The sequence below is a fragment of the Columba livia genome, chromosome 25, assembly GCF_036013475.1.
Source record: "Columba livia isolate bColLiv1 breed racing homer chromosome 25, bColLiv1.pat.W.v2, whole genome shotgun sequence".
Lineage (NCBI taxonomy): Eukaryota > Metazoa > Chordata > Aves > Columbiformes > Columbidae > Columba > Columba livia.
Genome location: NC_088626.1, coordinates 5,109,572 through 5,132,229, shown reverse-complemented (window position 1 = coordinate 5,132,229; position 22,658 = coordinate 5,109,572). Strand labels below are relative to the sequence as shown.

Here is a 22,658-nt window from a genome sequence, read left to right as displayed (position 1 = left end):
TTCTGCTGCGCTGCTTTTCTCACATTCAGGATGCTGAGACAGCCTGATCTCTGAGGGAATTTTATTTTGTTTGAAGCAGAAGAAGAGATATTCTCATTCGAGACACCAACAAGACGCCTAACAAGAGCCTTTTGCGAACAAAAATACTTAAAGTACTGTAAGCGAATGAAGCGGAACGCGACAAGTGCGGGGCTGGCCCTGCGGGTCCCTGCGGCGCAGCAGCCCCGGCCCCGCCGCCGCCTCAGCCGCCTCTTCCCGCCCTTTATCCCGCCCCTTTTTCTCCCCTCAGGGCCCGGCGGCCCCTCAGCGTCTCCCGCCGCCGCTGCCCCTGCCCTGCGCCGCGCTGGCGGGACTGCGAACGGGGACTTTATACCGCAAAAACACTCTTCTCTAAATAATGTGCTGTTGACAAGTAACTCTGGAACCTTTTCAGTGATTCTCTGTCACAGTTCGCACACAAAAGGAAACTGACCAACGGGACACAAAAGCCCAAGCATTCATGACCCTCCCTAACTGAACAAGCACGGCTTTCCAGAAGAATTGACATCACAGAAAATAAGTTTAGGTAAGATGAAATATTATTCTTATCACTTAGAGTAACAGACACCCACAGGATTGAATTGCCTATTTATTGTAAAACAATTTCTGGGGGCGATGTTGTATTGGGCACCTGTACTTTGGTGCTCTATGGCTGCATGGTACCTTAGAGCACATTTTGGAAGGTACAAGGGCTTTTATTGGATAAAATCCCACCCATGTCAATCCCCAACAGCCCGGCTGCCTACGTCTTTACCCTGGAGTTCATCGAGCTGTTTCTTCCCTCTGCTTTTTCTTTGTTAGAGGATGAGATTTTCCAAGCAGCAGGACTGTTGTTCTGAACAGTAACGTTGCCTGGGATTTGGCCACAGGGACGGTTTTCCCTGAGCAGGTTTAGGTTGGCAGGTTGCTCTCTTTAGCCTCCCGGCACCTGGACTCCCTCAGGAACATCTGCCGCAGGAGCTGAATTCAGCGCTTGCCAAGGGCCCCAGAGTCACCCAGGGGATGAAAAGCCCACACTAAATACACTGCTGAGGAAAACACCAAACACCGAGTCACCATCCAGACACAGGAACATGCACAGCAACCCAGGGGCCAAGGCACTCATCGTGCTGCATTCTGTGCTTTGATGGTCAGGGTCTGAAGGGTCAAATACAACCGACACGTGTGATCACATTCGTCCTTGGCCAGAGAGTTGTCCCTGACCTCAGGATTTATGGACCTGACATCTTCAACACCTGCAGAGAGTCCACAACCGTACTGGCTTCTCCAGTTCCTGGTGAGTACAAGAAAATGAATTATCTCTGTAACTAACTGGTATGAACCGGAGCCTTACTGCAGGCTGATTGTCTGCAAACCCTGTATGACAAAGATGCTCTACAGATCAGGTGCAGGCTGTTGCATTTGGACACAGCAGCATTTCAGCCCCTCACGTTCGCTCTGCTTTCATCATTTCTTTGGTACTTGAGAAGGCTCCGTTTCCTTAGAACACGTGTGCAATGTGCCCGGTATTAAGGGCTGCCAAAGAGCGCACAGATCATTTAACACCTTATCTCATGGTGTTTGCTTTTCTTGTTGGTAAAGAATTCCAACCCATCCACAACGAAGGAGCCTGCACTAGACTCCATGTCCTGAACCTTGTGCAGCTGAACTACTGCCGTGCCACCATCAAGGTCCGAAAATCTCACCTTTCTGGAACCACGTACAGATGCCCGATCACTGCTGCACAAAGCCAACCCCCATGCTGTTCTTCCCTGACATCTCCTCTGCCAGGAGTTCCCTTCCTGATGATTCTAATGCTGAAACAGGGCAATTGTTGTCCACAACTTTCAATAAAGCGCCTTAGCATGGATTAACTCTGGCTACTTTCTCATTGCTGTACCCTCCATCATCTATGAGCACATCCAGATAAATACTTTGATTGTATGAACCCCTGACCTTGCCAGAGGGCACAACCACAGAGGTGAGCGAGCATCACAGAGTGGCCATCACAAAGAAGGTCTGCAGAGTTCAGACCTTGCTCAGGAAAAAGGAGTCTAATTTAGAGAGTTCTTCTGTTCCTAGACTAGAGTCCTATATCTCCTCTGCTCTAACGAAAATGGCAGGATGCCCTGGGTTACCCAGTGAATACAAATCTCTCTCTCAGAACACCAGCCGTGCAACATCCCACAGTTTCTGTTCCCCTCCCACCCATCCCCAGAGGTTCATTCTGCAGCAGTTGGGGAGGAGACAGAATTCACTTTGGCCCATCTCAGGCCAAAGCAGCTGATTTCCCTGCATTAGCACACACCAGTCCCTGTAGAGGAGACAGACAGGAGTTTGTTGCTGCTCATCTCCTTCCTTTTGCTGTGACACACGTTCTTGGGATCCCCTTACACACCATCAGCTCCCGTTCTACTCAGGCTGAGGCTGAATATGGCAGAAAAAGCAAGAATCAAAGCTGAGGAGGGATTTTCACTTCGTTGATAGTCACTAAACACTATCCCAACAGAACCCTTCAGCTCTTGCCATGCCCTGATCTGCCTTGGTATTGGCATTTCTCTATTTAACTCCCTTTCCAGCAGAGACTGGAAACATAATTTCAGCACTAGTATGTGTGTTTTAATGCGAAATGTACATCAGTGAAAGAAAAGAAAATGTCAGCTACTTAACGAACTAATGAAACTTCTCGCAGCAACAAATATACACCCGTGATGCTGATGGGATTTCGTTTTAAAACCCGCAAAATTATTCCGTGAAATGCAGTCAGTAAAGCTGCGTCTCTCACTCTGTGCAGCTCTGCTCCCTCCTGCTGGCCACATGTGCACGTACTTGTGCCTGAAACCGGGGAAACCCAACTGCAGGAGATCTGAATATTCATTTAACCACACAGCGCTCCATCAGAGCTCTTTGCAGGTTCCCTGCTCAAAGTGACGCATGTTTTGGGGTAACCGCTGTTACTGAACAGACCGCAAAGGAAAATACTGAGTTTGCATCTTGGGAGTCACAGGGCACTGAGAATCCGGACACCTGTGCTGAGGGTTGGATTTGGTCATCAGAGCAAGATTATTCCTGTGCTAATCTGAGGGTGCGAGGGAAACAGTGATTTGGGGAGGATAGGATACTTTTTATAGCTGTCACATTTTTTGCAACACAGTGTTTGTGGGTCCTGACATGTTGTCACGGAGGCAAGCCACAGGTCAATTTAAGGGACAACAATGTTCAAAAACAACTTTTATTAGGCCGGCGAGGAACAGGGTTTTAGCACTCCAAAAGTGACTTAAATACAGGTTCGGATATCAGTGGAGAAAATTATTGAGAGGGGCGGTCCACAGAGTGCATGCACGTGGCTTCACTCAAAACAATGCCGGAGCCGTCCCCGAGTCCCAGAGGAGTACACACTTGCCTAAACACGGTGTGGGATTATTTTTATAGAGATACACGTACTCGTAGTGAGTACGGAAAGTGTGCACTCGCGATTCCGCGAGAGTAAATTTATAATACGCTCGCAGTCCTGCGAGAGTTATTTTACACGTGCAAATGTGCACAGAATCCTACACGTGCTTATGTGGAAGCACGGGAGGAAAATACACTCGCGATTGTGCGAGGGGCTCTTTTCGGCCACTCGCGATTGTGCGAGGCAATAAAGTACTTGTGCAAATGTGCACGGAAAGAAAATACACCCGCGATTCTGCGAGGATTAATTTTACACGCGCTCATATGGAGCACGGAAAGTTATACGTGCATATGTGCACGAAAGTATAAATATACTCGCAATCCTGCGAGAAGTTTTACTTACACACGTGGCGGCAAGGCAAGCGGAGTCCCCATCCCGGGCAGGGGGCTCTCGGCGGCAGCATCTTGCTCGTGCTCCGAGAGACCCGCGGCAAATGGGCGGAGTCTCAACGAGAGTCCCGTTTTTATACTGGCTGATCAGATCTGACTGTAGGCACTCTAGAAGCTTCTCTGCACCCCCACACTGTCTGTGGGTGCCCCTGAAGCCTCCAAACATCCCCCACACTGGGCGCGGCTCAGTGTGCCTTGGCACTCCCTTCTTCTAATGTCCCAGGAGCCAGGGTGCTCTGGGCCAAACAAAAGAAGCTGTTAGCCTGAAGTAGCAGAGAAAGAGGGAGATGAGCCATACTGAAGGAGGGAGGGGGGTTGCATCCTGCCACACATGGACAATCACAGATGTGGTGGCTGAGGTTCCGTAGTGGAAATGCTTTTCCTCTCCTTTTGAAACCCAAATCCCCCTCCAACAGTCTTAGAGTAACGAATCTGGAAATATTAGTTTGCCTCAGCAGGCAAAGCCTCTGGTACCCAGCGGTGCTGTGTGACCGCTGTGTCACTTGCCACCTCTGTCACTGAGTGCTGGGACAGTGTAAAAACCAGGTGCTTTGGAAAGCTCCCCCAGTCTCTGCTGATGGTCAAAATCTGTCTCATGTGCACCCTGAAAATACACATGGAGACAGGACAAGCAGATCTCAGGAAGGTCTGGCCCTGCAGGCCGGACGTCCCCAGTCCCGCATCACCAGCTGATGCCATCACACAGCCTTCTGATGTCACAGAGCGTTTCCAGGATGATCCCCGGCTGTCCCCAGGGTCCCCTGGTCGCTGCCACCACAATCTCTCTTGCCACATCTCTGGCAGCCCTCACTGACAACCTCTCTTGCCACATCTCTGGCTGCTCTCACTGCTCGCCACGCTCTGTGCCGCAGAGACGAAGCAGACGCAGACGTTGTCGTCCTCATCCCTTTCGACGGCCGCGGCTGAGACAGGTGAAGTGTGGAGACTCCTGCTTCCCTGCCATAGCTCTGCAGCAGCCATGAGCTCCATTGTGCACCTTGGGATTTGCATCCCCAGGCCCTGAACAAATCCAGTTGCGGGGAATGCACAACTGCTCTGGGCAAGGGGTCTGGACACCCTCATCGTAAAATCTGTTATCAAGAGTTCTGGTGTTCTCTGGTGAGACAGGACTTGCACTGCACAAGACCAAGATGTCACCAATGGATGACTGAGATCGTCTAAAGAGCCACTGTCAAAGATATTAGCAAAAGTGGTTTTAATATGATGTCGGAAAAATGCAACTGAACCAAGTTCCATGGCAAGGTTCACTAGTAACGTACAGCAAAATCATTTGAACAGTGATTCAAAACTACTGAGGCACAAACCAAAGTACCAAGGCACAATTCTGCTTCTTCCTCAGGCTTTCAAAGCATCTCCAGCATGGACGGAGCTTTCGTGGGCACTTGGAGACCTCATCGCCCACGGGGCCTCATCTCGGCCCAGTTCACCAGCCCTGGACCCAAATACTCAGTCCAGGGGACAACAGGTAAGACAAGGATCAGAGCGGTGCGTGGCACGGTGAGCACACCCGTCACAAAATCAGCTACAAACCTGCTTCCCTTTTCTTCCTAGGTTACATCAACCACAACCCCACCAAAGTCAAAGCCCCCGCGTACACCTGCAGAGGGGCAAAAGCTCCTGCGGAAGGTGGCTGCTCCCCAGGCCCTCGCTATTACGTGGAGCCCTCCATGACCAGGACTGGGAAGTACGTGGCTCCAGCCTACGCCATCACTGGACTTCCCAGGATAAAGACGGAGATCACACCTGGACCCAGTGAGTAACATTCCTCCAGATGTTTGTTCAGACAAGGCAAATACGTTTTCACATTTCCCTGCCATAGTGGTGCAAAGGATAGATGGGTACAAAAGATAGATGGGTACAAAAGATAGATGGGTACAAAAGATAGATGGGTACAAAAGGCTCAGCTCACCCTTTCAATGAGCTGACGATCTTTTCCGGCAGCTGGCACTTCTGCAGCTGTTAGGGAGAGCAGCTCTTGGTGAAATTGCCTCCCTGGATTGAGAAAAACGCCAGAACTTCACCGCTTTTGTGCTGTTGTCCTCTGCCCTAGGCGATTACAGCCTGGAGAAGTCCAACCGACACATCTTTAAGTGCCCGCCTGAGCCATCCATGGCCTTCCGGAACAGGGGAGTCAAAACCGACTTCACTCCAGGTACGTGACCACAGGGAGATGGAAACCCTTGTGGCTGGGGAGGCCTCTAGTGACAATCTGCTGCTCAGCTTTTCAACCAGACTCAATGAGGAAAGGGAGCAGATATCCTTCCTGCTGCCCTGAGCAGGCTTTGCAGGGTGCCTGTCTCTGCCCCAGAGGTTTCTTCTCTTCCCGTTCCTCTTGCAGGTCCCGGCACCTACACCTTGCCCAGGGTGCTGGGCCCCAACACGGCGCACACGCCTGCCAGCCCATGCTACTCCATGAAGAGCAGGAGTCAGCGGGATCGCTACGACGCTGATCTCGCCAAGGTGAGAGTCACATCCGGGGGCCGCAAAAACACACAAAGAGAAAAATCGCTGCCCACACCTCCACCAACCTGCACTAGAAGGGCTGTGTGGTTCCCAAATCCTTTGCCCAGCTCGCTGAACTGGCGCATCCTGTGCCAGGAATGGGTAAGAACAAACACCAACGATTTTCACCCAGCAGCTCCCCTGACTCTCTTACAGACCCCAGGCCCGGCGGCGCTCCCAAAGATTGAGCTGGATGTTTTCAAAACCAGAGCTCCCGGGTACACCATGGGAACCCGAACTCAGCTCCGAGACAAGACGGTCAAACCGGGGCCGGCGGATTACCGCACGGGAAGGGTAAGGCAGCCGCCTTCTGCTCCTGCGCGGCTTTGCCAAAGCATCTCCCCTTCCGCTGGGGCTGCCTTGAGCTGCACAGTGTCCTGCTGCAGTGAGAAGCTGCAGGACAGCCCTCCTGTCCCTTCCCTTGTCCCCAGCCCAGCAGGGGGAAGGCAAGGAACACTGCTTTACCTCACAAGGGACAAGCAGACACAGGTCCCAGCCTTTCTAATGCTGGGAAGACGAATTAGGAGGGGACAGGAGTCCAGCAAATCTGGCTGGAGCTCGACATCCTCTGGACTCAGACCCAGCTTTTCACACCAGCTGTGATGAGCTTTTCTGTCTGTTAACTGCTGAAATCTAGACTTTTCTTTTACTGTCCTCAAAAACAAACTCAGTGGATGCCTTTTACCTGCTGCTAAACTGGTTTTCTCTTTTGCTTACATACGTCCCTCATAACGAGAAGGAAATGCAGTGAATCACAGCCTCAGGACATCTCGAGTGCTCTGCTAATACTTGAGGTTTCCAACAAGCGTGCTGCACGAATAGGTGCAGCGAGCTGGAGGCCGCAAGGCACACGTACAGCGATGTGCGAGGAGGAGCTGCCAGTGCCCATCGGCACCCTTGTTCCGGCAGACGGCCATCGCTGAGGACAAGTCTGCTGGGTCAGGACACTGAACTGCGCTGCACCCACAGCCAGCCCTGACCAAACAGAGACACAGAGAGATGCAGAGTGACTCTCCAGAAATGGCACTGGGCTCGGGGGGACGAGCAGGGCAACAGGCACCCAGACAAGCGATGACAAGGGCCCATGGTCACCATTTCCTCCTTTACTCCTACCAGGTGGAGCTGATCAAGCCCCAGGCGCCTGCAGCCACGTTTGGACTGCGCCATTCCGTGTACACCACTCCCCTGATCCTCGACGTTTGAGATGTGTTGAATAAAACAACGTGTTGCTCAGAGAGGTTTTCTCTTCACCTTGAGACAAGGGGAGGGGTTTCTGTGGGTGAGGAAGAGCTGCTTGCTCTGTTTAACCCTACAAGCAGCAAAAACCCTACAAGGTTCAGAATGGAGGGCAATCAGGTCCTAGTAGAAGCAACAGCTCTAACTGCACATTTTCTCCTGATTGCCCTAACACAACCAAACGAGGACCCTGATTGCTCACTTCACCCTGGACGTGTCTTGTTCTTCCTCTGACACCTGCTGCACACCTGGCTGAGGACAGATACAATCCACACAGTGCGACTGGAGCTGAACGCTGCACCCCAAAAGCAGCCGGGTCCTTCCCTGCACGCTCTCAGCAGAGAGCAGAGCATCCTGGGGACAGCTCAGGAAAAATAATCACTAATTCCTGTTTGAAAAGGCAAAAAGTAGTGATACAGCAAGAATTTCTCCTGGGTGATATGGGATATATTTTTATTGGTTTGCTGTGATGTGTCTTGGAGGCTCAATTACATAGTTATGACTTTGGACAGTAACACTTTGGTTTTGGTCACTAGTACTATGTCATTGTAGGACGTTCTTTGACCAGAGACACGTTTCAGGTGTCAGACCAGGGCTGCCCAAAGCACTCTTGCTCTGAACCAGCTCGTACAAGCCTGCATGTTTGCAATCATTAGAGCTTTATCCTGGGATACGCGATGGGGGACACAGAGAAGTGTCTGCAGGGGAAATTGGTGATTTGCACATTGGAGACTTTGTTCCAGCCCCAGCAAACGTCAAGTGCCAGCAAACTCTGTGCAAACCGTGCACAGGCACAACCTGGAAACACACACACGACCTGGAAACACACACATGACCTGGAAACACGGGCACAATCTGGAAACACGGACACGACCTGGAAACACGGGCACAACCTGGGAGCACAGGCAGCAGGAGCCCGAGACAGCTCCAGTTCGTCTCCTCTGCCAGTGTCCAGCTGCAAACTCAAGACATTGGAGAACATCCGCTGCCTCAGGCAGCCCTGCGGTAGAGACACCTCACATGAGGTTCACACGCCTTGGCTTCCCATGTTTCAAACTCCTGAGCTTAATAGGAAATGTTTAAATGTTTTTATTTATATGTTTAAGATTTAGAGGTATTCTGATGATCAGGAAAAAAAAAGAATTACAAATTGGAAAAGGATTCCTGCAAGCTGCCTTTGCAGAGAAAGCACAAAGGCCAGTCAAGCCTGGATGAACTACCCCGTGTCCTGAGAACCTCATGTCCGTCTGTCCAGCCCTCCAGGGATGGTGACTCCAGCACTGCCCTGGGCAGCCTGTTCCAATGCCCCACAGCCCTTTGGGCAAGAAATTGGTCCCACATGCAACCTCAACCTCCCCTGGTGCATCTTGAGGCCGTTTCCTCTTGTCCTGACGCTTGTTCCTTGGGAAAAGTGACAAATTCATTGAATGTTTCCAGCTGATGTCATTACCACCTTGCACAAAACTTCCTTTTCTGAGAAGCAGGGATGAAGTGGATCTATACCGTGACACTGATCTATACCACACTATGCTGCCCTGCTTGCTAAGGCCTTTGTGTCACTGGATCTGGTATTGTCAGACTTAAGTCCCGACCTACCAACACAAGAAAAGAGCATTTTTAAGGATGCCAGAGCAATGAAGACATTTGTGTACAATAGGACATCCCACTCTATGGCTCGAACATGACCTGAGGAGCATCAATTCCTAAAAGTTTTACTCCATTTGAAATATGGCATCTATAAATCTATATGATGCTGAAACCAGGCTTGAAGAAAGGAAAACTCATGACTACTGTAAAGCCCATGTAATAAAACTGCCCGGATTTAAGATCACACATATATTCCAAGTATCACATCGTGACCATTGCGCTTGCAGGCTCTTGTCCTGCTCAGCGACTCCAACCATTCCATCCTCTGCACTTCTTCCTCTCTTTGGAAGTCAAGTTTACGCACATCCCGCGCTAAATTAAGGCAAACGGCCAGAAGGAAATACAGACCGAGACACCAAGCCACCGCAGAGAGGTCCTGCTCCAAAGAATCAAACTGTTCGCCTCGGTGCTCACGTTTACACGGAGCCTGTGTTAGCTTTACACACAAACTGAAACACACCGCGCTCCCCATAATGATAAGAAGGAAGCACAATAATTCCTCCATCTCTGATATCCTGACGACTACGCCAAAAATGTCACGGAGGCAAGCCACAGGTCAATTTAAGGGACAACAAGGTCCAAAACCAACTTTTATTAGGCCGGCGAGGAACAGGGTTTTAGCACTCCAAAAGTGACTTAAATAAAGGTTCGGATATCAGTGGAGGAAATTATTGAGAGGGGCGGTCCACAGAGTGCATGCACGTGGCTTCACTCAAAACAATGCTGGAGCCGTCCCCGAGTCCCAGAGGAGTACACACTTGCCTAAACACGGTGTGGGATTATTTTTATAGAGATACACGTACTCGCAGTGAGTACGGAAAGTGTGCACTCGCGATTCCGCAAGAGTAAATTTATAATACGCTCGCAGTCCTGCGAGAGTTATTTTACACGTGCAAATGTGCATGGAATCCTACACGTGCTTATGTGGAAGCACGGGAGGAAAATACACTCGCGATTGTGCGAGGGGCTCTTTTCGGCCACTCGCGATTGTGCGAGGCAATAAAGTACTTGTGCAAATGTGCACGGAAAGAAAATACACCCGCGATTCTGCGAGGATTAATTTTACACGCGCTCATATGGAGCACGGAAAGTTATACGTGCATATGTGCACGAAAGTATAAATATACTCGCAATCCTGCGAGAAGTTTTACTTACACACGTGGCGGCAAGGCAAGCGGAGTCCCCATCCCGGGGAGGGGGCTCTCGGGGGCAGCATCTTGCTCGTGCTCCGAGAGACCCGCGGCAAATGGGCGGAGTCTCGACGAGAGTCCCGTTTTTATACTGGCTGATCAGATCTGACTGTAGGCACTCTAGAAGCTTCTCTGCACCCCCACACTGTCTGTGGGTGCCCCTGAAGCCTCCAAACATCCCCCACACTGGGCGCGGCTCAGTGTGCCTTGGCACTCCCTTCTTCTAATGTCCCAGGACCCAGGGTGCTCTGGGCCAAACAAAAGAAGCTGTTAGCCTCAAGTAGCAGAGAAAGAGGGAGATGTGCCATACTGAAGGAGGGAGGGGGGTTGCATCCTGCCACACATGGACAATCACAGATGTGGTGGCTGAGGTTCTGTAGTGGAAATGCTTTTCCTCTCCTTTTGAAACCCAAATCCCCCTCCAACAGTCTTAGAGTAATGAATCTGGAAATATTAGTTTGCCTCAGCAGGAAAACCCTCTGGTACCCAGCGGTGCTGTGTGACCGCTGTGTCACTTGCCACCTTTGTCACTGAGTGTAAAGACAGTGTAACAACCAGGTGCTTTGGAAAGCTCCCACAGTCTCTGCTGATGTTCAAAATCTGTCTCATGTGCACCCTGAAAATACACATGGAGACAGGACAAGCAGATCTCAGGAAGGTCTGGCCCTGCAGGCCGGACGTCCCCAGTCCCGCATCACCATCTGATGCCATGGCACAGCCTTCTGATGTCACAGAGCATTTCCAGGATGATCCCAGGCTGTCCCCAGGGTCCCCTGGCCGCTGCCACCACAACCTCTCTTGCAACATCTCTGGCAGCCCTCACTGGCAACCTCTCTTGCCACTTCTCTGGCTGCTCTCACTGCTCGCCACGCTCTGTGCCGCAGAGACGAAGCAGACGCAGACGTTGTCGTCCTCATCCCTTTCGACGGCCGCGGCTGAGACAGGTGAAGTGCGGAGACTCCTGCTGCCCTGCCATAGCTCTGCAGCAGCCATGAGCTCCATTGTGCACCTTGGGACTTCATCCCCAGGCCATGAACAAATCCAGTGGTGGGGAATGCACAACTGCTCTGGGCAAGGGGTCTGGACACCCTCATCGTAAAATCTGTTATCAAGAGTTCTGGTGTTCTCTGGTGAGACAGGACTTGCACTGCACAAGACCAAGATGTCACCAATGGATGACTGAGATCGTCTAAAGAGCCACTGTCAAAGATATTAGCAAAAGTGGTTTTAATATGATGTCAGAAAAATGCAACTGAACCAAGTTCCATGGCAAGGTTCACTAGTCACGTACAGCAAAATCATTTGAACAGTGATTCAAAACTACTGAGGCACAAAGCAAAGTACCAAGGCACAATTCTGCTTCTTCCTCAGGCTTTCAAAGCATCTCCCAGCATGGACGGAGCTTTCGTGGGCACTTGGAGACCTCATCGCCCACGGGGCCTCATCTCGGCCCAGTTCACCAGCCCTGGACCCAAATACTCAGTCCAGGGGACAACGGGTAAGACAAGGATCAGAGCGGTGCGTGGCACGGTGAGCACACCCGTCACAAAATCATCTACAAACCTGCTTCCCTTTTCTTCCTAGGTTACATCAACCACAACCCCACCAAAGTCAAAGCCCCTGCGTACACCTGCAGAGGGGCAAAAGCTCCTGCGGAAGGCGGCTGCTCCCCAGGCCCTCGTTATTACGTGGAGCCCTCCATGACCAGGACTGGGAAGTACGTGGCTCCAGCCTACGCCATCACTGGACTTCCCAGGATAAAGACGGAGATCACACCTGGACCCAGTGAGTAACATTCCTCCAGCTGTTTGTTCAGACAAGGCAAATATGTTTTCACATTTCCCTGCCATAGTGGTGCAAAGGATAGATGGCTACAAAAGACAGATGGCTACAAAAGGCTCAGCTCACCCTTTCAATGAGCTGCCGATGTTTTCCAGCAGCTGGCACTTCTGCAGCTGTTAGGGAGAGCAGCTCTTGGTGAAATTGCCTCCCTGGATTGAGAAAAACGCCAGAACTTCACCGCTTTTGTGCTGTTGTCCTCTGCCCTAGGCGATTACAGCCCGGAGAAGTCCAACCGACACATCTTTAAGTGCCCGCCTGAGCCATCCATGGCCTTCCGGAACAGGGGAGTCAAAACCGACTTCACTCCAGGTACGTGACCACAGGGAGATGGAAACCCTTGTGGCTGGGGAGGCCTCTAGTGACAATCTGCTGCTCAGCTTTTCAACCAGAGTCAATGAGGAAAGGGAGCAGATATCCTTCGTGCTGCCCTGAGCAGGCTTTGCAGGGTGCCTGTCTCTGCCCCAGAGGTTTCTTCTCTTCCCATTCCTCTTGCAGGTCCCGGCACCTACACCTTGCCCAGGGTGCTGGGCCCCAACACGGCGCACACGCCTGCCAGCCCGTGCTACTCCATGAAGAGCAGGAGTCAGCGGGATCGCTACGACGCTGATCTCGCCAAGGTGAGAGTCACATCCGGGGGCCGCAAAAACACACAAAGAGAAAAATCGCTGCCCACACCTCCACCAACTTGCACTAGAAGGGCTGTGTGGTTCCCAAATCCTTTGCCCAGCTCGCTGAACTGGTGCATCCTGTGCCGGGAATGGGTAAGAACAAACACCAACGATTTTCACCGAGCAGCTCCCCTGACTCTCTTACAGACCCCAGGCCCTGCGGCGCTCCCAAAGATCCAGCTGGACGTTTTCAAAACCAGAGCTCCCGGGTACACCATGGGAACCCGAACTCAGCTCCGAGACAAGACGGTCAAACCGGGGCCGGCGGATTACCGCACGGGAAGGGTAAGGCAGCCGCCTTCTGCTCCTGCGCGGCTTTGCCAAAGCATCTCCCCTTCCGCTGGGGCTGCCTTGAGCTGCACAGTGTCCTGCTGCAGTGACAAGCTGCAGGACAGCCTTCCTGTCCCTTCCCTTGCCCCCAGCCCAGCAGAGGGAAGGCAAAGAACACTGCTTTACCTCACAAGGGACAAGCAGACACAGCTCCCAGCCTTCCTAATGCTGGGAAGAGGAATTTGGAGGGGACAGGAATCCAGCAAATCTGGCTGGAGCTCAACGTCCTCTGGACTCAGACCCAGCTTTTCACACCAGCTGTGATGAGTTTTCTGTCTGTTAACTGCTGAAATCTAGACTTTTCTTTTACTGTCCTCAAAAACAAACTCAGTGGATGCCTTTTACCTGCTGCTAAACTGGTTTTCTCTTTTGCTTACATATGTCCCTCATAACGAGAAGGAAATCCAATGAATCACAGCCTCAGGACATCTCGAGTGCTCTGCTCATACTTGAGGTTTCCAACAAGCGTGCTGCACGAATAGGTGCAGCGAGCTGGAGGCCGCAAGGCACACGTACAGCGATGTGCGAGGAGGAGCTGCCAGTGCCCATCGGCACCCTTGTTCCGGCAGACGGCCGTCGCTGAGGACAAGTCTGCTGGGTCAGGACACTGAACTGCGCTGCACCCACAGCCAGCCCTGACCAAACAGAGACACAGAGAGATGCAGAGTGACTCTCCAGAAATGGCACTGGGCTCGGGGCCACGGGCAGGGCAACAGACACCCAGACAAGCGATGACAAGGGCCCATGGTCACCATTTCCTCCTTTACTCCTACCAGGTGGAGCTGATCAAGCCCCAGGCGCCTGCAGCCACGTTTGGACTGCGCCATTCCGTGTACACCACTCCCCTGATCCTCGACGTTTGAGATGTGTTGAATAAAACAACGTGTTGCTCAGAGAGGTTTTCTCTTCACCTTGAGACAAGGGGAGGGGTTTCTGTGGGTGAGGAAGAGCTGCTTGCTCTGTTTAACCCTACAAGCAGCAAAAACCCTACAAGGTTCAGAATGGAGGGCAATCAGGTCCTAGTAGAAGCAACAGCTCTAACTGCACATTTTCTCCTGATTGCCCTAACACAACCAAACGAGGACCCTGATTGCTCACTTCACCCTGGACTTGTCTTGTTCTTCCTCTGAAACCTGCTGCACACCTGGCTGAGGACAGATACAATCCACACAGTGCGACTGGAGCTGAACGCTGCACCCCAAAAGCAGCCGGGTCCTTCCCTGCACGTTCTCAGCAGAGAGCAGAGCATCCTGGGGACAGCTCAGGAAAAATAATCACTAATTCCTGTTTGAAAAGGCAAAAAGTAGTGATACAGCAAGGATTTCTCCTGGGTGATACGGGATATTTTTTATAGGTTTGCCATGATGTGTCTTGGAGGCTCAATTACATAGTTATGAGTTTGGACAGTAACACTTTGGTTTTGGTCACTAGTGCTATGTCATTGTAGGACGTTCTTTGACCAGAGACACGTTTCAGGTGTCAGACCAGGGCTGCCCAAAGCACTCTTGCTCTGAACCAGCTCGTACAAGCCTGCATGTTTGCAATCATTAGAGCTTTATCCTGGGATACCCGATGGGGGACACAGAGAAGTGTCTGCAGGGGAAATAGGTGATTTGCACATTGGAGACTTTGTTCCAGCCCCAGCAAACGTCAAGTGCCAGCAAACTCTGTGCAAACCGTGCACAGGCACAACCTGGAAACACACACACGACCTGGAAACAAACACACGACCTGGAAACACACACACGACCTGGAAACACGGGCACGACCTGGAAACACGGGCACAATCTGGAAACACGGGCACGACCTGGAAACACGGGCACAACCTGGGAGCACAGGCAGCAGGAGCCCGAGACAGCTCCAGTTCGTCTCCTCTGCCAGTGTCCAGCTGCAAACTCAAGACACTGGAGAACATCCGCTGCCTCAGGCAGCCCTGCGGTAGAGACACCTCACCTGAGGTTCACACGCCTTGGCTTCCCATGTTTCAAACTCCTGAGATTAATAGGAAATGTTTAAATGTTTTTATTTATATGTTTAAGATCTAAAGGTATTCTGATGATCAGGAAAAAAAAAGAATTACAAATTGGAAAAGGATTCCTGCAAGTTGCCTTTGCAGAGAAAGCGCAAAGGCCAGTTAAGCCTGGATGAACTACCCCGTGTCCTGAGAACCTCATGTCTGTCTGTCCAGCCCTCCAGGGATGGTGACCCCAGCACTGCCCTGGGCAGCCTGTTCCAATGCCCCACAGCCCTTTGAGGAAGAAATTGTTCCCCACATCCCACCTCAACCTCCCCTGGCGCATCTTGAGGCCGTTTCCTCTTGTCCTGACGTTTGTTCCTTGGGAAAAATGACAAATTCATCAGATGTTGCCAGCTGACTTCTCTACCACCTTGCACAAAACTTTCTTTTCTGAGAAGCAGGGATGAAGTGGATCTATACCATGACACTGATCTATACCACACTATGCTGCCCTGCTTGCTAAGGCCTTTGGGTCACTGGATCTGGTACTGTCGGACTTAAGTCCCGACCTACCAACACAGGAAAAGAGCATTTTTAAGGATGCCAGAGCAATGAAGACATTTGTGTACAATGGGACATCCCACTCTATGGCTCGAACAGGACCTGAGGAGCATCAATTCCTAAAAGTTTTACTCCATTTGAAATATGGCATCTATAAATCTATACGATGCTGAAACCAGGCATGAAGAAAGGAAAACTCATGACTACTGTAAAGCCCATGTAATAAAACTGCCCAGATATAAGATCACAGATATATTCCAAATATCTCATCGCCACCATTGCGCTTGCAGGCTCTTGTCCTGCTCAGGGACTCCAACCATTCCATCCTCTGCACGGCTTCTGAGACCATGGAATAGCCCTGGGGGATGAAAATTTGGGCACGAGTCGACATTGTGAGCTGGCAGCTCAGAAGGCCCATGGTGTCCTGGGCTGCAGCTTGGGCTGTGAGGTCACAGAGCCGCTCTGTGTCACACCCTGGTGTGTAGTGCTGTGCACGGACACCGCTCCGGCAGTGCTGGCAGCGGCAGCAGCGGCGGCAGCAGCATCTGCAGCGGCAGCAGCATTTGCAGCGGCAGCAGCTGAAGCAGAAGCGCCAGCATTTGCAGCAGCGGCGGCAGTGGCCAAAGCAGCAGCAGCATTGGCAGTAGCAGCATTTGCTGCAGCAGCTGCAGTGGCCACAGAAGCTGCAGCAGCATTAGTGGCAGAGCTAGTGGCAGTGCCACAATGCAGGGGTGGGGGGCCATAGCCCCCTCGCTCCTCTTTATCCTCCTTCTCCTGGCTCTGCAAGCCCGGGAGGTCGAGGCAGCGCCGTATGGAGAACGGGGAACTCGTAGGCGGGCAGGTGGGGATGGGCACCCAGCCCAGAGATCTCCCAGTAAGAAATCCCCGAGGATCCCTGTGTTTGTCCATCCAGCCCTTGAGGGGTGTTACATGCGGCCTGGAAACAGTATTCTGAGAGCTGCCAGGTGCCAGTGAACAGGTCACCCCCACCCCTCTGCAGCTTTGGGAACCTCCACCCACGTCTGGGTCCCACATCATTACCTGACCTCCCCTCCAGTCACCACAGGTCACTGAGAAAGAAGCAGACGACAAGATCTAATGGAATGTGCTTGATTCCAGATGTGCCTGTAGCCGATGGCCTTGCGACTCCACAGCCGGCTCTTGTCTGGGAGCATCACGGCGATCCCTCAGGTCTGTTGCTTGAACGAGTGAGCATTTAGGGTTTCATATTCTGAAGATGTCCATTGAAATATTTCCTGGGAGTTTCTCTGTTGTGTCTGTCTGCAGACACGGCTGGACGCAAGGGAAATCCAGGGTACCAGCTGGCTCCCAGGGCTGACACTCGGGGCGGTCTCATGGGTAGGTTGTGGCTTTTAACTTCCTTGGGGAACTGCCAGCTCAAAGCTGTTCAGTGATGACGGGATCACAGTGTGTGATGGAAACTTCTCGTGGGTGTTCAGGTGCAGGTGTGAACACCGGGAGGGCTTTTCCAGCCTCGCAGCTCACTCGGCATCGCGAGGGTGAGTGCTCGGCCTTGGCTGACTTCACGGGCTGAGCACTCGTGTTCAGTATTTTATTTCTCAGGAATTTAACTTTCTACTTTCCGTTAAGGTCCACAAGGAACAAGGCCTAAGGTATTAAGACAAAAGTCTTCCCAGCATAAATCAGTCCTTAACCAAGTCCTGGAGGAACTGGACAAAGTAGAGCATGGTGGGTATATATCGCTCTAGAGCAGAAGACTTGGGAAGTGGAGGTTTAGATACACGTGCTCCTCAGAAGGGCGCTTTCCCTGACTGAACTGACACCCCAAAATGCTCTGGCTTTGTTTCTGAGGGTTATCAATGTATTCTGAGAAAGATATTGGTTCTTGAAGAGGTTACTTCTCATTAAACTGATTCCATTTCTTTCTAAAGACCTGAGCCATGACACTGGGGAGACCGTGGCGATGCAGAAAAGAGGCGACCAGGTAGTGCCGATCTACGATGAAGGGACTTGGACAATGAAATCACGAGGCATGCCAGGTAATTGCTGTCCTTTGGTCATCCAGTGCCATGAACCAAAACCCCTGTGTCTGCAGGCTCTTCAGCAGCCAAACTCTTGCCTTGAGTGCCCCCCAGGCACAAGGGAGGGGTCCCTCCTGTGCACTGAGGTCCAAAGGGAGGCACTGAGAGATCGAGCACGGTTTAGGGGGAACCTGCCCCGAACTCCTGCATCCTCTGCTGAGGCTTTACCTTTCTGTGATTCTTGGCAGAGCTGCCCAACCCCGGGGAAGCCCGCCAGGCTGGAATCAACGGCCTCCTTGACAAGATTCCAGGTACGGAGCAGCCTTGCAGGGCCAGAAGTGGGAGACAAGGCCTGAAGGCTGGGGGCGTGCAAGTAGTGCCCGTGCTGGAGCAAAGGCAAAGGGGGAGCGGGGTTCAGGTGTCTCCCCATGGGCCGGACTCTGTCCTCCTGGGGTGTGGGTTCCCTGGGGAGGGAGAGCTGGGGGTGGCATTCCCTGACACAGGGATGGTTTTTGTCTGTCTCGCTCCAAGGGACAGTTGATCAAACTGCTGTCAGATCTCGTGTGCAGAAAACACTAAGGTACAGAATTGTTCATTCAGGTTGGAGCACCAAGAATAAGAACAATACCACTGACACTGAGACCTACAAGAACCACTGCTTAGAAGCCGTCGTGGGGGTCTTGGGCTCCATCCTGTTTGGGATAGTGCTGTTTTGTGCATGCTGGCTGTGCAAGAGGAGAATACAAAAGTGAGTTGTTGAGCAGGGGCTGTTGCCAAACTCCTGTATCAGATGGCGGCCATTAGCCTTGAAACATTTAGAGCCAGGGTACTCTGAAGTGCCCGCTTAGTTACTGGCCAAACTCCACTGAGGTTCCTGCTGAAGGATGGTTAAACTGACCGCTCAGCTCCTGGGTGCTCCTTAACAAAACCTGCTCTTGCTGTTCCAAGTGTCAGTTAAAAGTGGCTCTGCCCAACAAGAGCTGACCCAGCAACAGACGTAGGCAGAGCAAGGCCAGGAAGAAGAATGAGGGATGACGTTGCCATTGAAAGCAAGAAGCGCAATAGTGACGTGTTCCTACGAGCAGAAATCACCCTGTTGGGTCCTGCTGTAAATCCCAGGTGTTCACCTCGGCCAGGGTGTCCCTGCAGCTCCAACTGCAGCTCCCCCGTGCAGCCGGGTGCCCGCACCCCACGGGTCGCCCAGCGCTGCCCCGCAGCCTCGCACCCCCCGGCACCACGGCCACGGCGGGGCCTCAGCAGCCTCTTCTCTCCGCAGGCGCCGCGAAGCCAAGGCCAAGGCAGCTGGGAACGCGGCATAGCAATAAACACAGTTGAGCAGCACAATTGTCTGGAACTCACCAGTTCTGCGCCGAACTTCATGTCAGGGCACGCAGGGAGGTGGATGCCGCGGTGCCAGCGGGCAGGGAGCTGGGCGGGGGACGCTCCGTCGGGCTGGGGCGACACAGCTTCCCTGGTGGGACCGGCCTGCGGAGCTGGGCCAGGAGGGAGAGCTGCAGAGAGAGGAAACACTGGGGGCTGTTTACAAAATGACTTCAACCTCATGTCCATCAATTCCCACTTTTACCATCTCATAACACATCGTGATGCTTAATACATCTCCCAGCTTTTTTATTCCAGCTAAAGCTTAAATTAACCACGTGTCCTACAGTCACCATTAAAGCTTTACAGAAGACAGGAAACTACTGCTGAACCACGTGCTGCTGAACCACGTGCCGCCGTTTCTTTCTATGCGCTGCCATTTCTTTCTGTCAGTAATTGCAATGTATGGAGCAAGAGACCTGAGAAATTGCCTTTCTTAGATTCCAGACCAATAGATACATATGAGTGTGAAACATTTAAACTAAACTCATGAAGGAATCCTAAATTATGTTTATATCACGGGCCATGCTAATTTCTGCAGGCCTGGAGGGAGCATCTTCAATGCTTTATTCAGCCTTATTCATTAAATGAAACATTTTCATTGAAATAAAGTTTCATCAAAATAAAGTCATTTCTGTCAGTCTGCTGATTTTCTTAATTTCTCAACATTATTATGTTCCATTGAAACAAAAATGCCTTGTTACCTTTCCTTCAAAGGATATAATTTCTCAGAAACTCGTCATGTTAATTTGATGCTATTTACTACTATATGTTATTATTTGGTCTTGACATACGTCAAATGCCGTGTGTCAGAGTGCTGTAATATTGGTCCCACAGGAAAGTGGAGCTTTTTGTATCTGCATAGTTGGTGCTTAAATACAATACATTTCAGAATAAGGATCAAAATGAGTTTCTGAGCATTGAGTGGTCTGTCAGAAGGAAACCCCATATTCCAGCACTAACCAACGAAGCAAAGTGTCTGCTGCTTACAGACCACGGGAATTTAATTGTCATATCACATTCTGGCAGGTTTCTTGCACTGACGGGGCTCTCATGACATTTCACAATGATAATAATTATTCAGATTTCAATGGATTCAAATTTAGACTGCCGAGGAAGAGAAGGGGACTCAAAAAGAGATTGCTGAGCAGAGACATGGCAGCAAAGACTCCGGTGAACCTGAAGAGACGGCAATACTGGGACTCTCAAACTCTCCATGTCTGCACATAGATACATAGATATTCTTAACAGCGCAGAAATGTGGAGCTGCTCACCTTGCAAGAAAAGATCCTGCTCAACAAGGAGGAGGCCCAAGCTTTACCACTAAACACAACTTCCATGATCTACAAACATCACTTCAGAAACTCGGGCTGCCTGGAAAAACTGCTCTTCACCCTTCCTCGTTTAATTGAAACTGTCCTTTCAATTGCAAAGGCCACCCATTAGCATTACAAAGTCACAGGACTTTCTCCTCAGTTCTGCTGCGCTGCTTTTCTCACATTCAGGATGCTGAGACAGCCTGATCTCTGAGGGAATTTTTTTTTGTTTTAAGCAGAAGAAGAGATATTCTCATTCGAGACACCAACAAGACGCCTAACAAGAGTCTTTTGCGAACAAAAATACTTAAAGTACTGTAAGCGAATGAAGCGGAACGCGACAAGTGCGGGGCTGGCCCTGCGGGTCCCTGCGGCGCAGCAGCCCCGGCCCCGCCGCCGCCTCAGCCGCCTCTTCCCGCCCTTTGTCCCGCCCCTTTTTCTCCCCTCAGGGCCCGGCGGCCCCTCAGCGTCTCCCGCCGCCGCTGCCCCTGCCCTGCGCCGCGCTGGCGGGACTGCGAACGGGGACTTTATACCGCAAAAACACTCTTCTCTAAATAATGTGCTGTTGACAAGTCATTCTGGAACCTTTTCAGTGATTCTCTGTCACAGTTCGCACACAAAAGGAAACTGACCAACGGGACACAAAAGCCCAAGCATTCATGACCCTCCCTAACGGAACAAGCACGGCTTTCCAGAAGAATTGACATCACAGAAAATAAGTTTAGGTAAGATGAAATATTATTCTTGTCACTAAAAGGAACAGACACCCACAGGATTGAATTGCCTATTTATTGTAAAACAATTTCTGGGGGCAGTGTTGTATTGGGCACCTGTACTTTGGCGCTCTATGGCTGCATGGTACCTTAGAGCACATTTTGGGAGGTACAAGGGCTTTTATTGGATAAAATCCCACCCATGTCAATCCCCAACAGCCCGGCTGCCTACGTCTTTACCCTGGAGTTCATCGAGCTGTTTCTTCCCTCTGCTTTTTCTTTGTTAGAGGATGAGATTTTCCAAGCAGCAGGACTGTTGTTCTGAACAGTAACGTTGCCTGGGAATTGGCCACGGGGACGGTTTTCCCTGAGCAGGTTTAGGTTGGCAGGTTGCTCTCTTTAGCCTCCCGGCACCTGGACTCCCTCAGGAACATCTGCCGCAGGAGCTGAATTCAGCGCTTGCCAAGGGCCCCAGAGTCACCCAGGGGATGAAAAGCCCACACTAAATACACTGCTGAGGAAAACACCAAACACTGAGTCACCATCCAGACACAGGAACATGCACAGCAACCCAGGGGCCAAGGCACTCATCGTGCTGCATTCTGTGCTTTGATGGTCAGGGTCTGAAGGGTCAAATACAACCGACACGTGTGATCACATTCGTCCTGGGCCAGAGAGTTGTCCCTGACCTCAGGATTTATGGACCTGACATCTTCAACACCTGCAGAGAGTCCACAACCGTACTGGCTTCTCCAGCTCCTGGTGAGTACAAGCAAATGAATTATCTCTGTAACTAACCGGTATGAACCGGAGCCTTACTGCAGGCTGATTGTCTGCAAACCCTGTATGACAAAGATGCTCTACAGATCAGGTGCAGGCTGTTGCATTTGGACACAGCAGCATTTCTACTCCCTTGCTTTCACCATTTCCTTGGTACCTGGTGTTAAGGGCTGCCAAAGAGCGCACAGACCATTTAACACCTTATCTCATGGTGTTTGCTTTTCTTGTTGGTAAAGAATTCCAACCCATCCACAACAAAGGAGCCTGCACTAGACTCAACATCCTGAACCTTGTGCAGCTGAACTACTGCCGTGCCACCATCAAGGTCTGAAAATCTCACCTTTCTGGAACCACGTACAGATGCCCGATCACTGCTGCACAAAGCCAACCCCCATGCTGTTCTTCCCTGACATCTCCTCTGCCAGGAGTTCCCTTCCTGATGATTCTAATGCTGAAACAGGTCAATTGTTGACCACAACTTTCAATAAAGCGCCTTAGCATGGATTAACTCTGGCTACTTTCTCATTGCTGTACCCTCCGTCATCTATGAGCACATCCAGATAAATACTTTGATTGTATGTACCTGTCGAGGGTTAAGATTGCAGGGTGACAATAAAACCCTGGCAGATGTATTGTTAACCCCCTCTTCCC

At 51.3% G+C, this 22,658-nt stretch overlaps 2 protein-coding genes across 2 annotated transcripts; both read left to right on the top strand.

Annotated features, from left to right (window-relative positions):
• Positions 1–5,241: 5,241 nt before the first annotated feature.
• LOC135576326 (ciliary microtubule associated protein 1A-like) lies at positions 5,242–8,016 on the top strand. The gene is made up of 6 exons (XM_065040726.1): positions 5,242–5,347; positions 5,434–5,634; positions 5,933–6,034; positions 6,221–6,342; positions 6,541–6,678; positions 7,501–8,016. Exons 1-6 carry the CDS (start codon positions 5,242–5,244, stop codon positions 7,585–7,587), a joined length of 756 nt encoding a protein of 251 aa, XP_064896798.1. The 3' UTR covers positions 7,588–8,016.
• Positions 8,017–11,832: 3,816 nt separating this feature from the next.
• On the top strand, positions 11,833–14,160 carry LOC135576385 (ciliary microtubule associated protein 1A-like). The gene is made up of 6 exons (XM_065041227.1): positions 11,833–11,955; positions 12,042–12,242; positions 12,507–12,608; positions 12,795–12,916; positions 13,115–13,252; positions 14,074–14,160. Exons 1-6 carry the CDS (start codon positions 11,850–11,852, stop codon positions 14,158–14,160), a joined length of 756 nt encoding a protein of 251 aa, XP_064897299.1. The 5' UTR covers positions 11,833–11,849.
• The last annotated feature ends 8,498 nt before the right edge of the window (positions 14,161–22,658 follow it).